This window comes from Cetorhinus maximus, chromosome 20 (assembly GCF_964194155.1).
Source record: "Cetorhinus maximus chromosome 20, sCetMax3.hap1.1, whole genome shotgun sequence".
Classification (NCBI taxonomy): domain Eukaryota; kingdom Metazoa; phylum Chordata; class Chondrichthyes; order Lamniformes; family Cetorhinidae; genus Cetorhinus; species Cetorhinus maximus.
The window spans coordinates 71,717,023-71,740,999 of NC_135898.1; the positions used below are offsets into that span (position 1 = coordinate 71,717,023).

The following is a 23,977-nucleotide window of genomic DNA, read 5'->3' on the forward strand; positions in this document are numbered from 1 at the left end:
CCTGAATGTTCAAAAAGGAAGTCAAACATCCATTGTGAAATGTCTAATTCTTTTACATTACTGAATAAATAGATAGAACTCCATTCTTTCTTGAATTTATACTGTATTGTTTGTAGTTTGGAGGTCCTGGTTTTGTTTTATATTTATTTGTCTTATACATAATGTAACAATCACAAGTTTCGAAATGAAATAATTGCACTTGAAGCACTTGGAGACATTTTGATATGATCAGGCACTATGTACACATATTATTATAAAATATTCTATAATAATATCTTTCAATTCCCAAATGGTCTCAAAAATATCTTCATGCCACTTCTGATTAATTTGCTGAGATGAGCAAATACTGTAAGCGGCAAGTTGCTGTTTATAGATCTGTTCAGTCAGTATCTGAGCCATACAGGACAAGCAGCCTCTAGATTTGATTCCTAGGCTCATACATAATTAATAGTTACTTCACCAGGGGATCAGAACATGATCAGCATCTTCAGAATTGTATCCCAACGAGGAGTCACCACCTTCTCTCAAGAGGAGAGGAAACTGATGATAGAAGAAAATGTGGCATGATTCATGAGGAGGAAATGTTTTGGTGTTTGCTTGACTATGAAGCAGTGCTCCAATTCGGGACTTTTCTTCCCATCCTATGGCTTCTGCTGACCTCATTACCAGCCCAAATTTTGTCTTTTGTGCCTAGTCCAATGACACTTGTACTTGGCTACAAATTTCCACCTTTGAAAGCATCTTGTTTCTAATAAGCTATAGGTATAATGCCTTCTATTAAATGTACTTTTACTTTTCTAGTTGCATACGACACCAGTGAGCCCAACATCTTTTTCAATATTCACTCATACTCAGTAACACAATTGGAAAGGAAAATCAGGTGTGGTGCATACTGAGTGGCTTCTCCACCACATGGACATGGTGCACCCTTGTCAAGGTTGAAATTTACCTCCAAAAAGAATTCAATGCCTGGTCTTTTCTGTCTAAACTACAAGAAGAAGCCTGAACCCAAAAGACTGAGAATGCAGACAGGCTCTTTTACATACAAACATACGAATTAGGAACAAGGGTAGGCCATTCGGCCCCTTGAGCCTGCCCCGCCATTCAATAAGATCATGGCTAATCTCCACATTCTGCCAAACCCCAATAATGGCCTCGTCCCAGGTATCAGTTGAGTGAACCTTCTCTGAGCTGTTTCCAACTTATTTATATCCTTCCTTAAATAAGGAGACCAAAATTGTTTACAGTAGTCTAGATGTGGTCTTACCAATGCCTGTACAACTGTAGCAAAACATCCCTTCTTTTATATTCCATTTCCCTTGCAATAAATGACTACGTCCCATTTGTTTTCCTTTTGACCTGTAGATGATGCAGGAAGTGATTACTTTGTTGTGGATGTTAATTTAATTAAATTTGGTTAAAACACAATCAGATATGCAACACCTAGACAGAATCTGAACTGCTACTCAATGAGCAATTCTATGCAGATGGAACACCAGTATATTTACGAATACAGAAATCTCTTTATTCTGATACTTTATGCAAAGAAATATGTATTACAGGCTTTCTTCAATATCCTGAATTTAGTATTCAATACTTTTAATTCCCTTTCATGTGTCTGAAGTGATGATTGAATTCCACAAAATGATCAGGGCTATTGCCCTTATCTCCAGAAACATTGCAATGTTAAGTTTATACAATATTGCTATGGTCTAAAAGTCTTGTGTATAATCAAATTGTGGAGAAAATATACTTAGAAGAAGGTAATTTAAACTGAGGATGAATTTAATATTTATTGTTCTTTAAGTAATTCACCATATCTTTCTGATTCAGTGTAAATCATATTTGTAAATAAATCTAACTATTAGTTTTAGCCGGAAAGTAATGTGTGATATTTACCATTTTTTGGAGTTGACTGTGAAAAGCATCCTACCTGGTATCTGGTGTATTATTACATAATAAAATTATAATTGCAAATACCTTGACACATTAACCCATTCACAACATGTATATAGTAACTTATTTTGCTGTGAACATGTGAAAAGTTGTTGGGAGAAAGCCCAGACTGCATTAATTGGCACTATTTTCAGGTAAACTATAGTGCGGTATCAGTATCTAAGTTATAAAACAAATGTAAACATTCACAGGAATATTTAAAGTGAAGAGTAGGAATTACCATTACTAGTATGGGTAGAAAAACTGGCTTTGGTGAGAACCTTTAGTTAGACAGGAAAACAGGACTATTTAAGAAAATTGAAGTATTTTAAAATTGTATTTTTATACATACATCAGACACACACACAATGATTATTGGAAAAAAGAATCTATTTATATTAATCTTAAACTCAGCAATTTCACAGAGATAAATTGGGAAAATATGGTTTTAAGTTTTCTAAAGTAATCTTGGGTAGTTTCCATTGCCTAAGATTCAGAAGATTCAGCATTCTCTATAAAGTTCAGCTACCCATTAAATTCTTGCTTTTAGAAAGGGATTTTGTAAAATAAACAGGAAAAGCCCAATTGCTGTTATGTACAAGAACAAATTTATTTCCAAGTTGTTTTCCAATACAGCAAGAAACTCGATCATGCTCCATGTCTTTAAATATTAAAAACTCAACATCTCAGTACTACAGAGATACAACCTTTTCTTGAAAAGTTTGCTTTTCATTGCACATATTTTCAAAGATCAGGATTCAGTCCAAAACCAATGTATTATTCATGCAACAAAAATACATAAATAACATTTGAATACATACAGTAGGTTTTTAAAATATAATTTACCATTTGTCATTATTTCTGACAGGTATCTTCAAGTAAATTGAGCTATGTGACTGCTGACATTCAAAGGTAGAAATCCCATCAGCAAAGTTCGTAGCATTCTTGTGCTACATTCCTGTGTGTGATTCTTTTTTTACACAACGTGCTGACCTGTTTAACTTAAATGAGTTAACATAAAACCAATGCACACAAAAATGTAGTACCTGTGCATTAAAAGTGCTCAGTGAACGTCACTGATTGAAATTTCTATCTGTCTCATCAAACCTCCTTAAGATTCTCTTTTATCAATTATAATAGCCTACTATAAAAGCAGCTGATACCAAATATCTGTTATGCGTATTTTTTTAACTTTCCTACTTTGCTAATATATTTTGTAGCTGATCACAGCATATGTCATTCAAAGCGATAGTATACACTGGATGTGACAGATCGAATATTAATACCATTTCAAGCCATTTAGTTATATGCTGATGAGATATAGCTAATTTCATGTTATAAATGAAAATGTCAGTGCTATAAAAGCTTTGGCCTCCTTGCCCATAGGTTGTGCCTGCACATTTGAAATATTTTTGGAAATAGTGTAAGCTTTTGTATGAAAATTTGGTTCAATAATACGTTTTCCTATCAAAGCTTGCCACATAAAACTGTGGATACACAACAATGCTGTCACTATGTACACATAAAATCTTCCAGTACTCTGTTTCCCCCTCCCACCCTGTATGAAAGATTCTGAAGCTATAGAAATCATTATTTAATTATTTCTATTGTATGATAATGTAGTCCAACAGTACTTCATAATTTTTTTCTGTTCTAATAAAATTATTGTAAATTATTAATCTGCTTTTATGTCAAATTTGTATGAAGATTATGATATTTTATTGGGAAGGACCATTGCATGTAAAGATTTTCACATACCATTAGCAAGACACGAACACAGCACAAAAAATTAAATGAGAAATACAGATTTAACTTGTTTTAAACATTCAACATCCTATTAAATTGATGACATAATGTGCCATTATATGGTTGCATAGAGAATATCTACCTTTCAGTTCTTAAGAGAATCAACCTGTCTATTTTCCAGTGCTTTTTAAAAAATATATGAAATAAATTCACTGAGCAATGCTGTTCTGTTGTAGTTCACTGGATAGCCAGGGATTGTTCAATGGATGATTTTCTTTTCCAAACACTGTTGCAAGCTTTGTTAAGCTTATTAGCCCAGTGAAGCAGCCTGAGAAACATTAAGACAGATGGAAAGAGCAGCCTGACCTTTTAGTCCTAGCTGCTGCTTGTTGAAGAACACACTGAACTACACATGTGCAGGTTTCCACTTTCACCTTCATCTTCAGCAACTGCTTCTGCCTTTGCTTCAACCATTGATGCAGATGCTGTTGGTTCCTCTGGCCTCTTTTTCAACCTATGTACAGTTTTAAAATGCAGGAAATAACAGAAAATGTTACCATTGTAAACCTGCACCACGTGCTTTTGACAACATGTGGGAATGGTAAAAATCCAGACTTGAGGTATAAATATGATCTTCAGTCAGATAGCCTTAAATCCATTAACATTGTAATGATCCAATTCATTCATTTTACACATATACATACATACACCAATCAAATCCACCAATAAATTGGAGTGAGGAGGCTGATAAATGATTTGGCTTTGCTCAGTTGAATTTATACAGCTGTTTTTTTTCCAAAAAGATTAAAGCCAAAGAGAAATTAAACTCTGCTGTTGTAATCACTCTTACCATAAATTACTGTTAGTTCCACTTGTTTTCTGTGGATGTGCTTTGATTGTTTGTTACTTCTCTGGCCAGAGTTTTCTATGCTTATTTACAGAGTTGACCCAGCTAAGCATGACCCTTTTCCTTCTAAATGATTCTTCAGAGACCTTACAATTCGGTTCTTGTGCCCAGGATCGACTATATACTTAAGCAAACAAATTACAAATTGTTTTTATGCTTTGTATTTGACCAACAAAGAGTTAAGGTATTGCAGTTGTCGGATCAACATTTTTACATTGCCTGAAAAAAATAATAATTTAATGAATCTGATGTTATGAAATTTAATAATTTGCTTATCAAACATGTGAATATGTAATATCATGGCAACCCACCAACATGCTAGTTTTTGTGACTTCACCAATATTTGTTTAGTGTTTGTTCCCTTTATAGAGTGCACAATGCAACAAGGCTGAAAATTTCAGATCTCGGCAATATACTTCAAGAAGTGTTTCATTGTATGAAATACTTGAGGCATTTTGATGTGAAAGGCATTCTATAAATGCAAGCATTATTACAGTTTAGTGGTGGAATTCTCATGGTGGCTTCTGCTGTTGCATGAATAATTATTACTACTTATTAATTATTACAGCACCAGTGCTTTCCAGTCTAAAGAATGCCAATCTAGCTACTGGAAGACAACTTGATCAATGTGTAGTTATCCTCTCCCTGGCCAAAACCATTACAATGTCCTCAATACATCATCTAAAAGGTCATCTCGAACACCCAGACTACCAAATAATTCAAATCTAAAAAGCATGCCAGATCATCACTAGTCCAGTATGCTATAGTTACTTGCGGATAAAAGTCTGAGTAGTGATAGAAAAAAGTCTTGTATTTTTAAAACACCTTTCACAACATCAGGTCTTCCCTATTCACTTTATACCCAATGAAGCATTTTTAAAGTGTTATCATTATTGTAATGTAAGGAATTTTGCCCAAAAACAACAATGAGATATTACTTTTTAGTGATGTCAATTGAGCTTGTTCGTGATAAATATGGGGAAAACTGGGTACACAAGTGACGTAACACCAATTGGGTATTGTAAACTTAAAGCTGAGAGCGAACCATAAGAGGCATCCAAGGTATTAGTTTTGTAGAACTTTGTTTTAACTACCCACCCCAAACCACTGCTTTCCACTTTTTACTTCATTGATATTTGAAACCAAAAGATCAAAGTAAACCCTGACATTTTGTTGTTTTGTGTGGGTTACACAAGCATAAGTCGGAAAAATCCTATGCCCTCGAGTGGGCTGGACTGCAATGGTGCTTTTGCAAATTACATCTCCTTTCTTCTCTTTAATTAATTTTCTTTTACTGTCTGGGTTTTCACAAAGGGATGTTGAGAAAATAATATTAGCAATTTCCGAACTGTGGGGGAGGATTATTCATTTAGGTTATGCTTTTATCAGGACTACAGATCCCAAAATTAAACAAGAGCAAGTTAGTTTTAATCTAAACCCTGTCAGACGTTGCCATGAGTAGCAGGGTTGCACAATTTAGACCAGCATCTGTAATTCCAATCACAGAGTGAACTAATAGGTTTAAAAGTAAGCAAATAGAGTAAACTTTACATTAATATATATGCCCAACTAAAGGAAATTGGAGGCTCATTTTTCACATCATGGTTATTTTGGAAAGGATGCTAAAATTAATATTTTAAATAAGCATTTCAAAGAATACTGCAGCTTTAAAATTGGATTAAAATTAAGTTTGAGATTAAAGGAGAAAATAATGCAGATCTGAGTGGGTATTATGAATAATAGAAATATAATCCTCAATAAGTCTCAGGTACTTTACAACTATTTTTCAAATATTGTATATTTTCATGTACAATATTTCTCCATGGAGCCAGTTCCACAATTCAGACAGTGGAACAAATGCAGGAGATGAAAACTCCTGCGGCTTAGAGAGTTGCCTCCATCAGCAAATGCTCATGGGCAACAATCAGGCAGTAAGTAATCCTGCACTTGCAGTGCTGAAGGCAAAGAAACACTCTGAGAGCTGGTATCTTGCTTCCTGCCCCCAAAGAGCATTATCGCCAGCAGAAGTAAATAGCTAATACTGGCTGTGTTTGTCATCAGACTCCTCTCAGCCAAATTGCACTGACCAGCAAAAGGTTTCCGCATTTTTAGCCTGCACAAACCTTCCTGTGACACTGGAGAAGGTTCATGGATGGACTGGAAAGTTTAAGACTATTGGCACAAAATTTGGATAATAGGTGCTACGAGTGTTCCTAGAGATCTATAATGGCAGCCGCAGCATGCGTAGTAATTTATGGTGAAATTTGCACCAACTACCAAATTGGGGAGGGCATTAATGCACATGCATTGTGTGTCTGCCAGAAGCATGCAGAGTAGGTAGATCATGAGATTAATCAGTGTAATGTGGATTTGACACCAGTGCTGCTGTGTCAGAGCTCAACCCTCCCTCTCTTAAACTTACACAGCTGAAGATGTGTTAAGCAGCATGAAGAACCCTCCCAACAGCACTATTTAGTTGCTGATTAATTCGTTGCTGATTAATTTATTTTGGCTCCTGCTACAATGGTACAAGTATTTGGTGCTTTCTAGAGTTATGTGAAGTTGCTAAAATTTTCGGGACTGTTGAGGCAGGCGCCTTTGCTGTGATAGCGAGGCTTCTGCACAAACAGTTACTCCAGACATAGGTGTATTCCCCATTGGAATGCAGCATAGTTTAGAGAATGAGCAGAGGTCACACAGAACAGGACAAGATGCTAGAAGAGGGAGGAGGAGGAGCAGTAGAGAGGTTCTCAGAAGGAGGCCATGTCCATCAAGGGTGCTAAGAGAACAATTGCCCTACATAAACCTCAGTGAGGGACAATGTGTAAAACATCTATGCCTCACTGAAATCTACCACCTGCTGCAGCCACAAATGCAACCACAGTGTAGGAGGAGGACCACATTGCCAGTGGCTGTGAAGGTGAACACGGCAATGAGCTATTATGTGTGGATCGCCTTCTATGCTGGAGCTCAAGATATTTGCAACATCTTGCATTTTGCCGGCCAGTGTTGCATAGGGGAAGTTACTGATGCTCTCTATTCAGTGACAGCTGACAACATTTCATTCGTTCTTCCCAGAGAGAAGCAAGCAGAGTAAGGATTGCAGGTTTCCCTACGCCGGCGGGTGCCACTGACAGCACACATATCACTTTGTGGGTGCCATGCCTCATTTCTGAGATACCTCAATTGAAAGAGGTTCAACCCTCTCAACATCCAGGTGGTGGTAACCACATGCAGAGAATCGTGTAGGTCAATTCCCAATATCCTGATATGCTGGAAGTATCATCGTGCCTTTGTTCTGTGGCAACCCCCTGTGCAATCTGTATTTGAGACACTGCAACAAGCCAATGAGTGGTACTGGGTGGAATAGGATAGATACTCACTACGTTATTCATGACTCCGGTAGGTGACCCAGGCACATGTGTGCAGCATACAATAAAAGCTGTGCTACCACATAAAACATGATGGAGCAGATAATTGGCATGCTGAAATAATGCCTTGACTACTCTGAAGGAGCCCTGCAGTACTTGGCAGAGGGGTGTCGAAGTTCATGCTGCACAATCGTGTCACCATGAGGGCACAGCCCTTACCATCGGTATATTGCACGTAGTTCTGGAGAAGGAGGAGCAGGAGGGAGAGGGAGAGGGGAGGCAACTCAGACAGCCCCTTTCTAGTCAGGCTGTCCGAGAACAACTTATCTGTCTGCAATACCAATGAACCCCAATTCCCCATTCACCAACAGTTCCAAACCTTACCGTCCCTGACACTGACCATCATAATTTCTATTTGGCCATGATACAAAAGTAAAAGCCAACACAAAATAAACATTCCAAGCCAAACTGATAAATCAAATCATGTCATCCTGCATACATCACCTAACCACTCTAGTCCCTGTTTCTCATGTGCCTTTGCCTGTCCTAATGCTCTAATGCAAAGCTACTCCAGTATCTGCAGCATGGCTGGTGGACTGTTTTTGACTTTCAGTCAGGGAAAGACTGGTCTTGCTGGGCACCCTCGAGCATCTGTAGGCCCAGAGGTACCTCTTTAGACTGTACCATCTCATCATGGGCACCAGCAGAATGGGCTGACTGCACTGACAGAGTGACAGTGGTGGCAGGGCGAATGCTGACATCCCGAGAGAGGACAGCAGGTTTGTTCTCCATGGAGCTTTTGCTACTCCAGGGCAACATCTCAGCAATCCCAGTATTCTGTTGGAGGATTGCTGCAAGAGCCTGTAAGCCTCTTTAAACACTGCAGAGAGCAGGTTGACTTTACATGGCAGAAGTCTAAGCTTTCACAACAGCATCCAGATGCTGGATGGCTTCTGCTTGTGCATAATGGAAGCTGACACATCAGCCATCTGATACTGCCTTTGTGAGCTGGGTCCACAAATATGTTCATGGAGTTGGTCACCACTTCCACCACTGGAATGTGTGGTGGAATGTCCATCCGCTGGAACGGATGGACTCTAAGCTCTGCACAAATCCCTCTGGTGTCAGACTCTTCAATGTTTCTTGACACTGATTGCATGCTTTCTGGACGACCTGTCAATGCAACAATCATTTCACCGTGCATATCCATCGGCTTCCTTCTGTAGCCCACCCGACTGAGTCCTCTGCAAAATTCGGGTGCCACCTCCATTACTCTTGTCCCTTGCCCTGGTTGTAGGCCACTTGTGCCTGATGTCTTACAAGATGCAGATCTCACCACCATACTGTCCCTAAATTGTGCACATTGTTGTTTCTGAACTAGTTCTTCTTCATTATTGTCTTCTTCCTCTTCTACCTGTTGTTCTTCCACCACTACCTGGCTAAGCTGCACCTCTTGGGTATCTGAAAGGAGAAAGGCACAAGGGTAGGATATGCTGAGAGAATGAGGGAAATTAGAAGGTGCAAGCTTACACCATCTACAGCTTGTAAATTAGACGAGAATACACAATGAGGGGAAATGTAATGAGGAGAAGGGTTTGGTAGGAGGATACTGTTATCATCAATGGTTTCAACCCCGTCGTTGGCCATGGCATTAGCAATGACTACTCTAATGACAGCAAGCACTGCCTCTCCCATTGGGGTTAGGACATGAGATGTTGCCCATCCCTAATCACACTTGAAATATGTGGCTTGCTAGGCTATTTCAGAGGGTAGTTAAGAGTCAACCACATTGCTGTGGGCCTGGACTCACATGTAGGCCAGACTGGGTTAGGACAACAGATTTCCTTCCCTAAAGTCTTTCAGTCTTCCCTAAAGGATATTAGTGAACCAGATGAGTTCTCACAAAAATTAATGATAGTTTCATAGTCAACATTTCTGAGTGTAGCTTTATTTTCAAGATCTATTAGTTGAATCTAAATTCCCCCAGCTGCCACAGTGGAATTTGAACCCATGTATGACCCAGCAGGGCATTAGCCTGGGCCTTTGGATTACTAGTTCAATGACATTACCACTACATCACCATCTCCCCATTCCATGAGTGAATAGCTGGCCGTGTGTGCAGGCTGTGTGATATGGATGGGAGGCTTATAGCAGCGCTAAATGTATGAGGGTGAGGTGAAGAAATGAATGTTAGGTAAGAGTCCTGATTGATAGAAACTGTTGGTAGGTGAGTGATGGAGGTGTGGTGCATTGAGCAGTGTGTGAGGCTGGTAGTTCAGTTGGTCGGATACGGCATTTGAAGATGAAGTTACTGACATTGACCACTTGTATGAAGACATTGAACTTTCTTCAGGACTGCATTTAGGCCCTCGGGACTTGACTCTTGGCACTGACTCTTGGTTTTCTGGTTCCACTGCCCTGAGCATTTGCCTGGAGGGCCTCCTTGCCCCCTGTGGATAGAGAATTTTCTCCTCCTCTGCACCTCCTCCACCAAGGCCTCCAGCACACCATCTGGGAACCTTGGAGCCACATGCTCTCCCATGTTGTGCTATTATTCAGTCTTTTTCCACATCAGAGGGACTTATACAAGGACTTACACTACCTGCTGCAGCCACAGCGTATCTTCCCCTTAAGAGGTGTAGGTGCAGTTTAGCTTTAACTATTGTTAGCCTCTCACAATTTTGGGTCACTGCAGAGGCATGCAGTCACTCAACAGTGTGATTAGTGCTGGCTACATGCTACAATCATGGTTATGAGCATAGGCATGGCAGCATCACATTGAATGGTCGCAGAGTAATTGTGTATCGTGGGCCCCTGTTTGTTTTCAGGGACTAACCATGTAACCCCTTATAACTTTAGTCAAATTGTACATACAAAAGAATTTCACGTGAACACTAGTGTTAATATTGTGTTGATGGTATTAGAGAAATTCATGTTAGCTGTTTCTTGTTGCTATCAAATTTATCCAGCAGTAAAGGGGAAAAATTTAGCAAAACCAAAGTCTGTACAGCTATGGAGACATAGAAAATAGAAGTGGCATCCTTGGACTGCCTCTACTTTCAGCATTAGCATTAGTTTGATCAGTATGTTTTTAGTCTAATGTTTTGCCAGATTTCTTTTCTTGAATGTCTACATCATACTTGTTACAATTTAGAAAATGTGTTGGCGCAAAGTGTTGGAATAGGGCAAGGCAGTTAATGGATAAATGCGACAGTAAGTCTGTAACTTTGACACTAATGATTAAAAAGCAAATGATCCCTTTGGCTTATGTCATCTCAGCATATTTGCTTCATTGATTAGCCCCTGAAACATAGATTATTTAGGACTCCAGGAAGCAATTTGTAAATTGGAATATTTGGAAAACGAAGCAAAACAATATCTGCAGTTCATTTCAGGCTAATGACTAAGGCTGTATATTTATCAAGGTGTTCCTCTGGCTCCACCTTACTTCCTTCAGTTCTGAAATAGACACATTCATTTGTGTGAGAGGTACACCAACCATGGATTCAGATTTGCAGTGACGTTTTTGAGGGACATCTGAGGTCAAGAAAAGAAACAATTGAAAATTACAGTGCTGAACTGTTTGATCCAGAAAATTTCACCTGCAGATTTATTGCTAAAAAAATTCAGCTGACATGTAAACAGAGTTTTGTTTGCTGATTTCTCATGTAATATCAGCTAAAATCTTTATAATTATATGCATTGAGCGGTGGGTCAATGGATTGAACAGAGAAATTTGAATGGATATAATTTATAAATGCACCCCAAGCAATTTCTTTCAAATATAAATCCATGATAGTATTAATGCAGATCACACATGCAACAGAATGTGGTTACTTCAGGTCGGCCAGGCAGCAAATCATACTGGCACCTATGGGAGGACAGTGTATTGTGAGCCTTCACCTTCCACGGCCTACAGTTATCCTCCACCTTAAAACTGGCAAACTGATACAACTGCTGTATGTTTATAATAGCAGCTTATCCCTCCCACCCTGAAACATTCGTCCAAGGTTCATACAGGCCTAATGAAACAAAGGTCAGCCAGCAGCTTGTCAACTGATGGTCTTCAGATGGGGCAATCTTGGACACCCCTGTCCTCCCCTGTCAGGAGGGGGATCTTTGACAACTCCATCTACAAGACCCCAATGTAGCAGTCGGTACCTGAAACAACCCAAGAAGGAAGGAACACCCACATCCAATGGAATACCCACCAGTGCTATAAATTGATGCTGTGTTTGTTTCAACAAATATAGAGAAATAAATTTGGTTTTGGTGTTGAAAAATTTGTTGATTTCTTAATTTTTACAATATCATCTTTGTCTTTTGATGCTTCATCATAACTAAACCATGATTCCTCAAAAACTGTGCTATGACAAATTACAGCCCTTCTCACAATTCCCATTGCTTATCCATAGTTACCTTACATGTTCTTGGGCAATACCTTCCTTCTGGATTGTGCAACAAGGTCATTTTGTTCAGTTTTTTCAATTTTGCAGGACTAAATCAGCAACAGCAACGACTGACAAACATAAAGACCTTTTGGTGTCTTTCCAAAGATTAAACCCGTGTCATTACCATTTTCTAAAAGGAAGACAGCTGCCAGTCCAAACTGTTGGTTTTGATCTTGGTAAAACTTTGCACTGATTTTTCTCCCTAGGCATTTAAAAATATTTACAGTGAAATAAGTTTGAAGATGCACAAAGAATATTGCTGCTAGTTTAATATAACAAAAGCAGTTGGAGTTGATTTGATTGACCAACCTGTAGCGATGTTTCAATTCCCTTATGAGTTAAAAAGTCAAATGGGCTTCACATGTTGATGAGAATAGACAACAATGCTGATAACCTAGTATTCCTAATGATGGTGACCAAAGACAGTGCTAAAACCACTGATGACCTGGTTTTCACCTGCCAGTAGTGATAAAATATCTTAAATACAGTTGCTCATCGTATTCCTTTTGTGAGCATTAGTGGCATTTAATTAGTCCCTTTGCGTCTATTAATGAAAGTTAGTGGGGGCTGGTTTGCCTTCTATCAAAAAACCTAGTTTACCCTAAGTGCTTCTCACTATGAATACAACCTAGAATTCTGTTCTCCTCAGAACTAGACTGCGATACAAAGTAACAATAAAAGTAGAAACTCAGAACAAAATGCTTACCCTTCACAAGTGCCAAATGAAATCTGGCTGCAGCCAAGTAAAACAGATGTTCCAATGTAAGGAGGTCCACTAATTTGGTATATATAAAAACAAAAAGCTAAAAGCTACTGCGGATGCTGGAAATCCAAAACAAAAACAGAATTACCTGGAAAAACTCGGCAGGTCTGGCAGCATCGGTGGAGAAGAAAGCAGTTGACGTTTCGAGTCCTCATGACCCTTCGGCAGAACTGAAGTATAGTTAGGAGAGAGGTGAAATATAAGCTGGTCTAAGGTGGGGGGCGGGGGGAGAGAGAAGTTGAGGGTGCGGTGGTTGTAGGGATAAGCAAGCAGTGATAGGAGCAGATAATCAAAAGATGTCACAGACAAAAGGATCAAAGAGGCGTTGAAGGTGGTGATATTATCTAAGAAAAGTGCTAATTAAGAATGGATGGCAGGATACTCAAGGTACGGCTCTAGTGGGGGTGGGGTGGAAAGACTAACAAAGTTTTAGTTTTAGATTTAAAAATAATGGAAATAGATGGGAAAAGAAGAATCTATATAAATTATTTAATATTTAAATTATTTAAATAATTTATATAGATTCTTCTTTTCCCACCTATTTCCATTATTTTTAAATCTAAAACTAAAACTTTGTTAGTCTTTCCACCCCACCCCCACTAGAGCTGTACCTTGAGTATCCTGCCATCCATTCTTAATTAGCACTTTTCTTAGATAATATCACCACCTTCAACACCTCTTTGACCCTTTTGTCTGTGACATCTTTTGATTATCTGCTCCTATCACTGCTTGCTTATCCCTACAACCACCCCACCCTCAACTTCTCTCTCCCCCCGGCACCCCACCTTAGACCAGCTTATATTTTACCTCTCTCCTAACTATACTTCAGTTCTGCCGAAGGGTCATGAGGACTCGAAACGTCAACTGTTTTCTTCTCCACTGATGCTGCCAGACCTGCTGAGTTTTTCCAGATAATTCTGTTTTAATTTGGTATATATATTAAACCCTGGTAGATATAACAACAACTTGTATTTATGCAGCACCTTTAATGCGGTAAATGTCCCAAGGCGCTTCACAGAAACATCATCAGACATAAAGTAAAATACTGACTTTTATGTGGCAGCAGGTTCACCACTGTTCCTGCTGATTAAATCCACCTTTCTTCATCATGGGAGGAATTCCACTTTGTTTGTCCTTGCAAATGTGTTAAATTAAAACCATCTCCTTCAAATGAATCTTTAATACATTACAGAATAAAAGCTGTGCTTTTGTATTAAATAAGATTGCCTGAATGAACGCGCAGCCTTGGAGTGGGTGTTGGGGGTGGGTGAAGGGGTTAGGGGGCTCTGGGGAAGGTTCGGCTCTGTGTTCTGAGAACTGCCATCTTCTGTGCTTCAGCTTCATTTGCTCTGTAGCTTTAAGATTAATGATAAAATGCTCTTACCATACTTACTTTTCTCTGTTGAAGACCATAAACTCTTGTCTCACTACTTCTAAACACTCCTGAAGATACTCATTATCCTTTCAGAGAAATAAAAAGAACAATTAACAGGATTTACAAATTCCAAAAGTCAAAAGAATTCTAGCTGAATGTGTGCAGTGGTTGTGCTACAGGTGTTAACGTTGTTAAATTCTGCATTCATTGTTTGCTTTCTTCAATCTCAAATGCACATCTACATGTAATAGCAACTGGCCTTTGACGATACAGAACCATAGGTAAAGTATGCAGCTGCAATAGTGAATATGGCAAGCACGAATGAGCTTTTCCTTCCACATTTTGTGAAGCAGATGACAGGAGCCTGTAAAAGATCCCCTCAGAGCCTTATTCCATTAGACAAAACGTGTTTTCTTGGACAAGCAACTATACTTTAGGTAGCATTTGCAGATACACATATATCTTACTTTGAGTTAATCTATGCCATAAGGAGGACACAGCATAGATGAGCTACATAAACATACCACCATATGAATGAAGACTTACTGACTGGGAGCTATCCTTGCTGTTATCTCTGGATTTGTTCTTTGCCAGCCTTTTCTTCTTTTTGTGCAGTGGCTTTGACTCTAGAATCATTTCTTCTAGTTCAAACGTAGGGTCACAGTGCAGCCGACCTTTCTGTTAAATGATAAATTGTTGCTGATTGAAACAGTGTTGCTTCCCAAGCTGATTGCGGAAATGTAGGTTATTCATTTTTTTTTACATATTTATCAGTAACCTCTCATGTTAGAGGATTGGCAGGTTACAGAGTGTATTTTAATCATTTGGTTTTATCAGCACTTAGAATGTTCTCGCACTAGGGTAGGTGATTTTCTTTGCTTACGTTTGGAACAAAGCCAGGTTCCATCTTCTTCTGGTAGACAGCATCCCAGCTGACATCAGATAAGTAAGAGCAGTTCTGAATATCTGAAAGGCTGGAGAGCCGATGCTCAGGTTTGACAGTAAGTAACTGGAAACAAAGGCAAGCAGTGTTAACTTAGGATTTAAAAAAAATATTGCAGCTTTATTTATCAATTACATATTATATCCCAGATTTTTCTTTTCATTAGTTCACACTTAGACCAGGCCACTGGGAGGCTTTTGTTTCTCTTTCTCCCAGTTTTTTCCTGTCAGAAGCATATGCTCACCCGTCTTCTGTTTCCACAGTAAAAGACCGATTACAAGGTGCTCTCCCTCATGTTCAATTCTTTCCACAGCCTCACCGTAGCTCTGTGGTGTCAGGTGGAATGTTCACTCACACATGCTGTGCCCCTCCAAAAATTGGTCAGTTCTCATTCCCCACTCTTCTGGAACACCACCTGTAGCAATCCTTTCAGTCACTATGCCTCTGTGCTCTGCAATTCTTTCCAAAAGCTGCCCTAAAACTCTTTGCTTGACAACATCCAACCTTTGCTCCTCTATCTCATTTTTTCCTGTTCCATAAGTCTTTGCTCTGAAATGTTTTTCTCTACATGAGAAGCGTGATAGAGATGTAAATTGCATTTGTAATTATTACAGAACTGGGATGGCCCTGACGGCCTGTATCTCAGGGTCTTAAAGAAAGTGGCTGTCGAGAAAGTGTTTGCATTGGTTGTAATCTTCCAAAATTCCCTAGACTCTGGAAAGGTCTCAGTGGATTGGAAAACTTCAAATGCATTACCACAATTCAAGAATTGAGGGAGGCAGAAAGCAGGAAATTACAGGCCAGCTAGTCTAAAACCTGTCATTGGGAAAATGTTAGAATCCATTATTAAGAAGGTGGTGGGACATTTAGAAAGCCATGGGCGGAATTTTACGTGGCCGCTGGTGTCAGGCGTGTTTGGTGGTGAGAGTGGACAATAGGGCGAGAAGGCCAAAAATTGGTTTCACGATGTCATGAAACCAGTTTGCAAATGTCCGCTCTGCCCATCAACGGCGGGCCACGTTTCCTGGCGTCGGACATCGGGGACATTATTGTAGTACATCTGCATATCAGTGTAAGCCCGGCTCAGCAGAATCCTCCACTCAAGATGGATCATCCGCCCACATCGTTGGAAAAACACGCCCGTGCAAAACACGTCTTGACAAGTGTGACGTGCAGAAGTCGGGACTTACCGCCAGGGCCTTGCTCACATTGCGGACATCTGAGGAGGACAAGATGCTGCAGCCTGAAAGCAACGGGACCCTGGAGAGTGCCCATCACATGCTGGGTGGATTCTCACGGGCATGGATCCTTCGCGTGGCAGCTCAAGCTCACCATTGAGGGTCTGCTCACAACAGGTGATCATCGAGGGGGCAGAGAGGAAAGTCCAGCTGTGTTTTGGAGAGGAGGATGTGAGAAGAAGGTGTAGGTTCGACTAGGAGAAGGTGAGTCGGGGGTGTTGGAAGGGGGGGAATGAAGGTGTCAGGGGTGAGGTTGGGAGGAGGGTGGGAGTATGGGGAAGCAGGAGGTAACGGGGAGAAGATGGCAACTAGGGAGGTACTTGTAAGGGAGTAGGAAGGTGTAAGGGAAAGAGTTTGGAGGGGGAAGAAGTTAGAAAGAGGGAAAGGGTAAGGCTGGAGGAAGAAGTTCGGAGGGAGCTGCGGTGGAGGAAGGAATCCAGAGGGGTCAACGAGTAAGGGTGGAGGAAGGAGTAAAGGTGGAGGAAGGAGGAAGGGTGGAGGAAGGAGTCAGAAGTGGTAAGGGCTAAGTGGGGGGTGGGAGAAATTCCAACGGAGGGGAGGAGTCCAAGGTGGGGGAAGGAGTCCAGGGGGAGGAAGGAGCCTGTGGGGAGGGAGTTCCAAGAGGGGAAGGAGCTCCAAGAAGGTGAGGATTCTGGAGGGAGGGATGTCCAGGTGAACATGCAAGGGAGGGAATCTGTTGAGCCTATGACTGCCTCCTGGGGAGTGAACTGAGGGTAGGCATGGTAGGAGGGCAGAGTGAGGCAATAGGGCAGGAGGGTAAGGGTATCGATACAAGGAACGGCGAGGGTGGTTGGTGGGGACCCGGAGGAAGACACAGACCCTGGGGGTGGGAAGGAAGAGGTCGAGGAGATTAAAGTGGATGGAGTGGGATTTTCGGGAAGGAAGGGAACGTGCACATTCACCTGGACATCCCCGAAAGAAAGAAAAGGGTTGTGGCTGGTAGGTCACGGTGGGGAGGTGAAAGGTGATGCCAGTGAGGTTGACAGTGACGGGGGAAAGGAAATGGGTGACGGGGGAGGGGAAAGGATGGGGGACCTGAAGGAAAATGTTAGACGCACCATGCTTGCTTGGTTGAAAGTGAAACAGGAGTTGTGGTGGGTGAGATTAGGTGCTGCATGGGAGTATGATCAGAGGGTGGGCGGAGATGCAGGTCACCTCAGATGGACAACTGAAAGCGATCCCCAGCAGGCAGCATTGAAAATGCTCAGGACATTGAGGATGGAGGAAGGATCTGCGTGCGTGGGAGTGTGCTTGCACAAGTCTCAGAAAGGCCCTGCCTCACACACACTTCTCCCTCCAGAATCACTCGTGGGCCAGATGCGTGCAGTTGAACTGCTAGTTGTGGGGGGGATGCAGTGGGAGTACTCGCGAAACGAGTCAATGAAGCTGAAAGACACCATTACATGTTATTCAGGGAATGTGAATATATTTTCCAATTCTGAAGTGACAAAATGTATTCACCTGTGCAACCAACTGTGATCAGAATTTCTTAACTTTTGAACACCTTCGACTTACAGGTGCTGACCTGACATCCGCAGCAGGGGTGGAGACAGCCTGTGCAATGGTTGGCCCTGTTGCCTCTAATGACATTGGCATGGGTCCATAGAACCATAGAAAAGCTACGGTGCAGAGCGAGGCCATTCAGCCCATCTTGTCTTTGCAGACCAAAGAGAAAAAAGAAACTAGCCGCTCATTTTAATCTCACTTTACAGCACTTGGTCTGTAGCCTTGCAGGTTCAACACTTCAGATGCAGAGCCAGGTATCTTCCAAATGAGTTGAGTGTTTCAGCCTCATCCACCAACTTAGGTAGTGAATTCCAGATGTCCACCACCCTCTGTGGTGAAAAAGTTCTTCCTCATGTCCCCTCTAATCCTCCAACCTATCACCTTAAATCTATATCCCCTGGTAATCAACCCCACAGCTAGGGGAAACAAGTCTTTCCTGTCTACCCTATCTAGGTTCCTCATAATTTTGTGCACCTCAATTAGGTCGCCCCTTAGCCTTCTCTGTTCTAAGGAAAACAATCCCAGCCTATCCGATCTCTCCTCATAGCTGCAATTTTCAGACACTGGGAACATTCTTGTAAATCTTCTCTGTACTGTCTCCAGTCCAATTGTGTCTTTCCTGTATTGTGATGACCAGAACTATACACAAAGTTCCAGCTGTGGCCTAACCAGCATTTTATATGGTTCCATCATTACATCCTTGCTTTTGTATTCAATACCTTGCCCAATAAAGGAAAGCATTCCATATGCTTTCTTGGCCACCTTGTCCACCTGCTCTGCTACCTTCAAGGATCTGTGGACTTGCACTCCAAGGTCTCTCACTTCCTCAACCCCTATCAATAACTTCCTGTTTATTGAGTATTCCCTTGCTTTGTTTGCCCTTCCCAAATGCATTACCCCACACTTTTCTGGATTGAATTCCATTTGCCACTTCTCCGCCCACTCAACTGAACCACTGATATTATTCTGGAGTTGACAGCTATCTTCTTCACTATCAACTACATGGCCAATTTTTGTGTTATCTGGAAATTTCCCAATCATGCCTCCCACATTTAAGTCTAAATCATTAACATATACAACAAACAGCAAGGGCCCCAACACCATTGGAAACTGTTTTCCATTTGCAAAAATATCCATCTATCATTACCCTTTGTTTCCTGTCACTGAGCCAATTTTGGATCCAACTTGCCACCTTTCCCTGTATCCCATGAGATCTCACTTTCCTGTCCAGTCTGCCATGTGGGGCCTTGTCAAATGCCTTACTGAAATCCATGTAGACAACATCCACTGCACTACCCTCATCAATCCTTGTTACTTCCTCAAAAAATTCTATTAAGTTAGTAAGATACAATCTTCCCCTAACCAAACCATGCTGATTATCCCTGACCAATCCGTGTCTTTCTAAGTGACAGTTTATCCTGTCTCTCAGAATTGTTTCTAATAATTTGCCCATAATTTTTAAATAATGCTACAATGTTCGCAGACCTCCAATCCTCTGGGACCTCACCTGTATCTAGTGAGGATTGGAAAATAATCCTCAAATCTGCAATTTCCTCTTTGGCTTCCTTCAACAACCTGGGATACAATCCATCTGGCCCTGGTTATTTATCCACCTTCAAGGGCACCAGTCCCTCCAGTACTTCCTCTCTCACTATGCTTATTGTATCTAATATTTCACTCCTCCTCTTTAACTAGAATGTCTGCATCATCCCTCTCCTCAGTGAAGACAGAGACAAAGTACTCATTGAGAATCCTGCTCACACCTTCTGCATCAATCCACAAGTTACCATGAACCTCTCTGATAGGCCCTACCTTTTCCTTAGTTATTCTCTTGCTCTTAATGTACTGGTAAAACATCTTAGGATTTTCTTTGATTTTACCTGCCAATATTTTTTGTATCCTCTCCTTTCCTAATTTCCATTTTTACTTCACCCCTGTACTTTGCATACTCCCCTTGGCTTACTACAGTATTAAGTCTTTTGTGACTGTCGTAAGCTTTCTTTATCTGCTTTATCTTGGCCTGTATGCTTCTGGATAACCGGGGGCTCTAGTTTTGGCAGCACCATCCTTTTGCTTTGTGGGGGCATGTCTACACAGTGCCTGTAAAATCTCACCTTTGAATGCCTCCCATTGATTTGACATTGTTTTCCCTTCTAATAGCTGTATCCAGTCCACTCTCGCCAGCTAACATCAAAGTTTCGTAAAATTTGTTTTCCCCCAGTTTAAAACTTTTACTCCTATTCTATCTTTTCCATAATGGTGCTAAATCTAACTGTATTATGGTCCAAAATGGATCCCCATTGCTACTTCATCCACTTGCCCAGCTTCATTTCCTAAGACTAAATCTAGAATTGCGACCTCTCTCATTGAGCTTGATACATTCTGGCTAAAAAAGTTCTCTTGAATGCAGTGCAAGAATTTTTCATCCTCTGTGCCCTTCACACTGTTCGTATCCCAAATGATATTAGGGTAGTTGAAATCCCCAGCGATTACTGCCCTATTGTTTTTGCAATCAGAAATCTATCTACATATTTGCTCTTCTAACTCCCTTCTGCTATTTGGGGGTCAATAGTACACTCCTAACAGTGTGGCTGCCCCTTTTTTATTTCTTAGCTCAACCCATATGGCCTCATTTGATGCTTCAATTAGTATAACACAGCTGTAATTGATTCTTTCACCAATAATGCGACACACCCGCCTTTTTTTAATCCCCTTCCCTATCCTGCCTGAAAACTCTATATCCAGGAATATTGAGCTGCCATTTTTGCCCCTCCTTAATCCAAGTTTCTGTTATAGGGTCCTCTGGAGAGCCGAGCCTTGGGGCTTGCTTTGGCTGTCCTGCTGTGGGCCGGCTGCTCCCTCTGCGGTGACAGAGGATGAGGTTGAGGGGGTCACAGGCAAAGGGAGCTCAGAGAGAGAGCACAGCCTCTGAGATGCCTGAGTGGATGGACCAGGGGTGTCCAGCTGCCGCTCCTCCTCCCTTCGGGTGTGTCAGGGCCCCAGCCTGACTCCTTGAGGGGAAAGAGCACCTGGGGGGATGTCGAGGTACCCTGTTTCCCCCTCGTGTTGCCATTGCAGGAACTCACCTACGGCTACCGTGATGGAGTGCAGGTCTACGTGCATCTCCGCATTCTGCTGGACCAGGGTCTCCATGGTGTCTGCCATCCTTCCCATGGAGACCTCCATACACGCACATGTGGGCACCACTTCATCAGAGAGTAGGAGGATGCACTCCTCTGACTCATGTGCCACTCTATTGAGGGCTTCCAAAAACTCTACGTGAAGTTCTCCGCCTTCTACTGACTCTCCACGATGAGTTGGAAGGCTGAATCCAGAGGCTCGTCATCTGATTTGGACCTCACAGATGCCTCTTCCCCAACAGTCCTCCGAGTGCCAGGGAGCTCAGCTGAACCTGCCTCCTCCTACTGGGACACATGTCTGTCTGGTGACCACAAGATTGTGAACCTGAGCCTGCTCCAGATCTAGGTCCCACCGAAGTATGTATATTTGCACTGGTGGAGTGTGTGGGTAAGCTCTGTGATGGGTCTTCCAGGCTGCTTATTTCCAGCTCTTCGATGGAGGAGGTATCCTATTGGTTGGAGGTGAGGATGTGGATGGAGCTGAGGGACTGGCTGGCTGAGGGTGTCGGTCACTTGACAGAGCTCCCCGTGAATCGAAGTAGAGACAATTAGTGCATATCAGCAGCATCAAAAGCAGGAGAGGGAGCACTCACAGTTGTGTTGAGAGAGGGACGATGTGGTGCAGGATCCACACGAGGGTGTTCGCCGCCAACCTCATCGTCACCGCAGGCATGGCCCATGTCCTCACCAGCGCAATGACATGCTCCTCAAAGTGAGTGAGGGGCCTAATGTGGGCCACTCCACCCAACATCTGGGACCTCTCCCTCCTGCTGTGAGCCAGTTTCTCCTGCATGAAAACAGATGGAGAGGGTGTGAGCAGGACACATGGCAATGCGTGGAATGTTTGTGTGGTGACCAGAGCCACGGACGGGATGAGGACACGAGCTCGAGAGAATATGAGCCTGATGGAGATATGAGGATGTGTGTGAGAATTAGTGGTGTTGTCCCTTGAGGTTTGAGATCCCTGTGGATGTGTGATGGGCTTGTGAGTATGTGAGTTGAGGGTGATGTGAAGAGTGACTTACCCTGGTGGAACGGATGAGACCAATCATCCTGTTGTGGCTCTGGGTGTCTGTCTTCTTTTGTAGGACACTGGTGCTGGCCACCGCTGCCACTGCCTCCCATGCTGGATTGGTGACTTTGCTTGCCCAGAGCAGGGCTAGAGGGCATCATGGCGGGTCTCCACTATGTCCAAAAGGTGCTCAAGGGACACATCATTAAATTGGCGGGGGTGGTGCTGCAGTCTTCTTGCCTTTTGGGGCCATGTCTTCTGCACAGCCATCCTGGTCTTGAAGCACTGAGAGGTGCGTGCGCAGCTGCACTTTAAATATGGCGCCTGGAGTGATGAAGTAGTGAGGTGATGGCATGGCGGGCGTATGCAAGCCCGCCCACCGTTGAAACGATGTGTTTCCTGGGAATGCATAATTAATGCGGCGGGTTTGGGATGGTATGGCTTGAAAGGCCACTGTTGCGGCTGGCGAGTAAAACGTTCTTTTTCCCAACCGCGACTGCATTTAAGTGCAAATCTGGGATGATTCCGCCCTATAACACAATCAGGCGGAACCAACATTGTTTTATGAAAGGGAAACCACGTTTGACTAATTTATCGTAATTTATTGAGGATGTAACAAAGGGGAACCAGTAGATGTAGTATACTTAAATTTCAACAAGGCATTTGGTAAGTGTCATGAAGCTATTAATGTATATAATATTTTGGAAAATATTTTTCTTTTAAAATAGAGGTTTAGTCTGTGGGTGTGTCTTAATTGCATTAAAGCCAGCTAATCTGGGTGATTTGATGGGTACTAGATGGAAGAGAGACAGCGTGCATTTGCATTTTTTGAATAGATCATTCAAGAAGTGGGGTGAAAACTTGATGCCTTTTTAGCAGATACCAAGCCATATGTTTATATTACTAATAAAATTGCTACAATGAATGGGGTTTCATTGTTAAAAAGTAAAGTTCAAAGAGACTGGTGAGACAATGAGAATTTGAATTCAATTAGTGGTGGTAGGTATAACTTCAGTAGTTTTTGGGTGTGCAGGTAGAGCAATGTGAGATCAAAAGACAGCTGCAAGCCTCCAACTGGCTCCACAGTGAAAAGAACCTCATTTTGAATTCGTACGGTGAAAATGCTTTGCCTGGTGTTTGGTTAAGTCTATGCGTTGCTGTGGTCCTAATGGAGAATAGTTTGGGAATTTGTTAAAAGTTATGATAGTAGTCATTTGTAGCCATGTGTATATATATTTTTAACCTGTATAAATTAATAAAATGTTTCAATTAATTTAATGTAAAACCTCAAGAACCGATGGTCTGATTTCTGAATTTGAGTTGTATCTCAAGCATAACACTTAAACTTATAGGTTATGACAGTTGTTTGAAGTTTCACCCTGGGAATTTCACATAACTCAGCTTTACCAACTGCATTGGTCATAACAATATGGTCATAGCATAAAAGGTTACTGCACAAGATAAGAACTCGTGCTGTTTGGAATAATATATTAGCATGGATACAGGGTTAGCTAACAAACAGGAAAACAGAGTGAGGATAAATGGGCCATTTTCAGGTTGGCAAACTGT

General features: G+C 41.7%; 1 protein-coding gene across 3 annotated transcripts in view; it reads right to left on the reverse strand.

Annotated features, from left to right (window-relative positions):
* Positions 1-2,526: 2,526 nt before the first annotated feature.
* Positions 2,527-23,977, reverse strand: part of stk32c (serine/threonine kinase 32C) — a 358,713-nt gene continuing 337,262 nt past the window's right edge. Inside the window, exons 9-13 of one of the 3 annotated variants that reach the window (XM_078564912.1) lie at positions 15,432-15,557; positions 15,095-15,226; positions 14,567-14,634; positions 12,535-12,612; positions 2,527-4,195 (exon numbers count right to left, since the gene is read on the reverse strand). In XM_078564912.1, the coding sequence (XP_078421038.1) occupies positions 4,057-4,195; positions 12,535-12,612; positions 14,567-14,634; positions 15,095-15,226; positions 15,432-15,557 (543 nt within the window). In that variant the 3' untranslated portion in view covers positions 2,527-4,056. Of the gene's footprint in view, positions 4,196-12,534; positions 12,613-14,557; positions 14,635-15,094; positions 15,227-15,431; positions 15,558-23,977 lie in introns of all 3 variants that reach the window. The other 2 variants (XM_078564913.1, XM_078564915.1) reach the window with 2 other exon arrangements.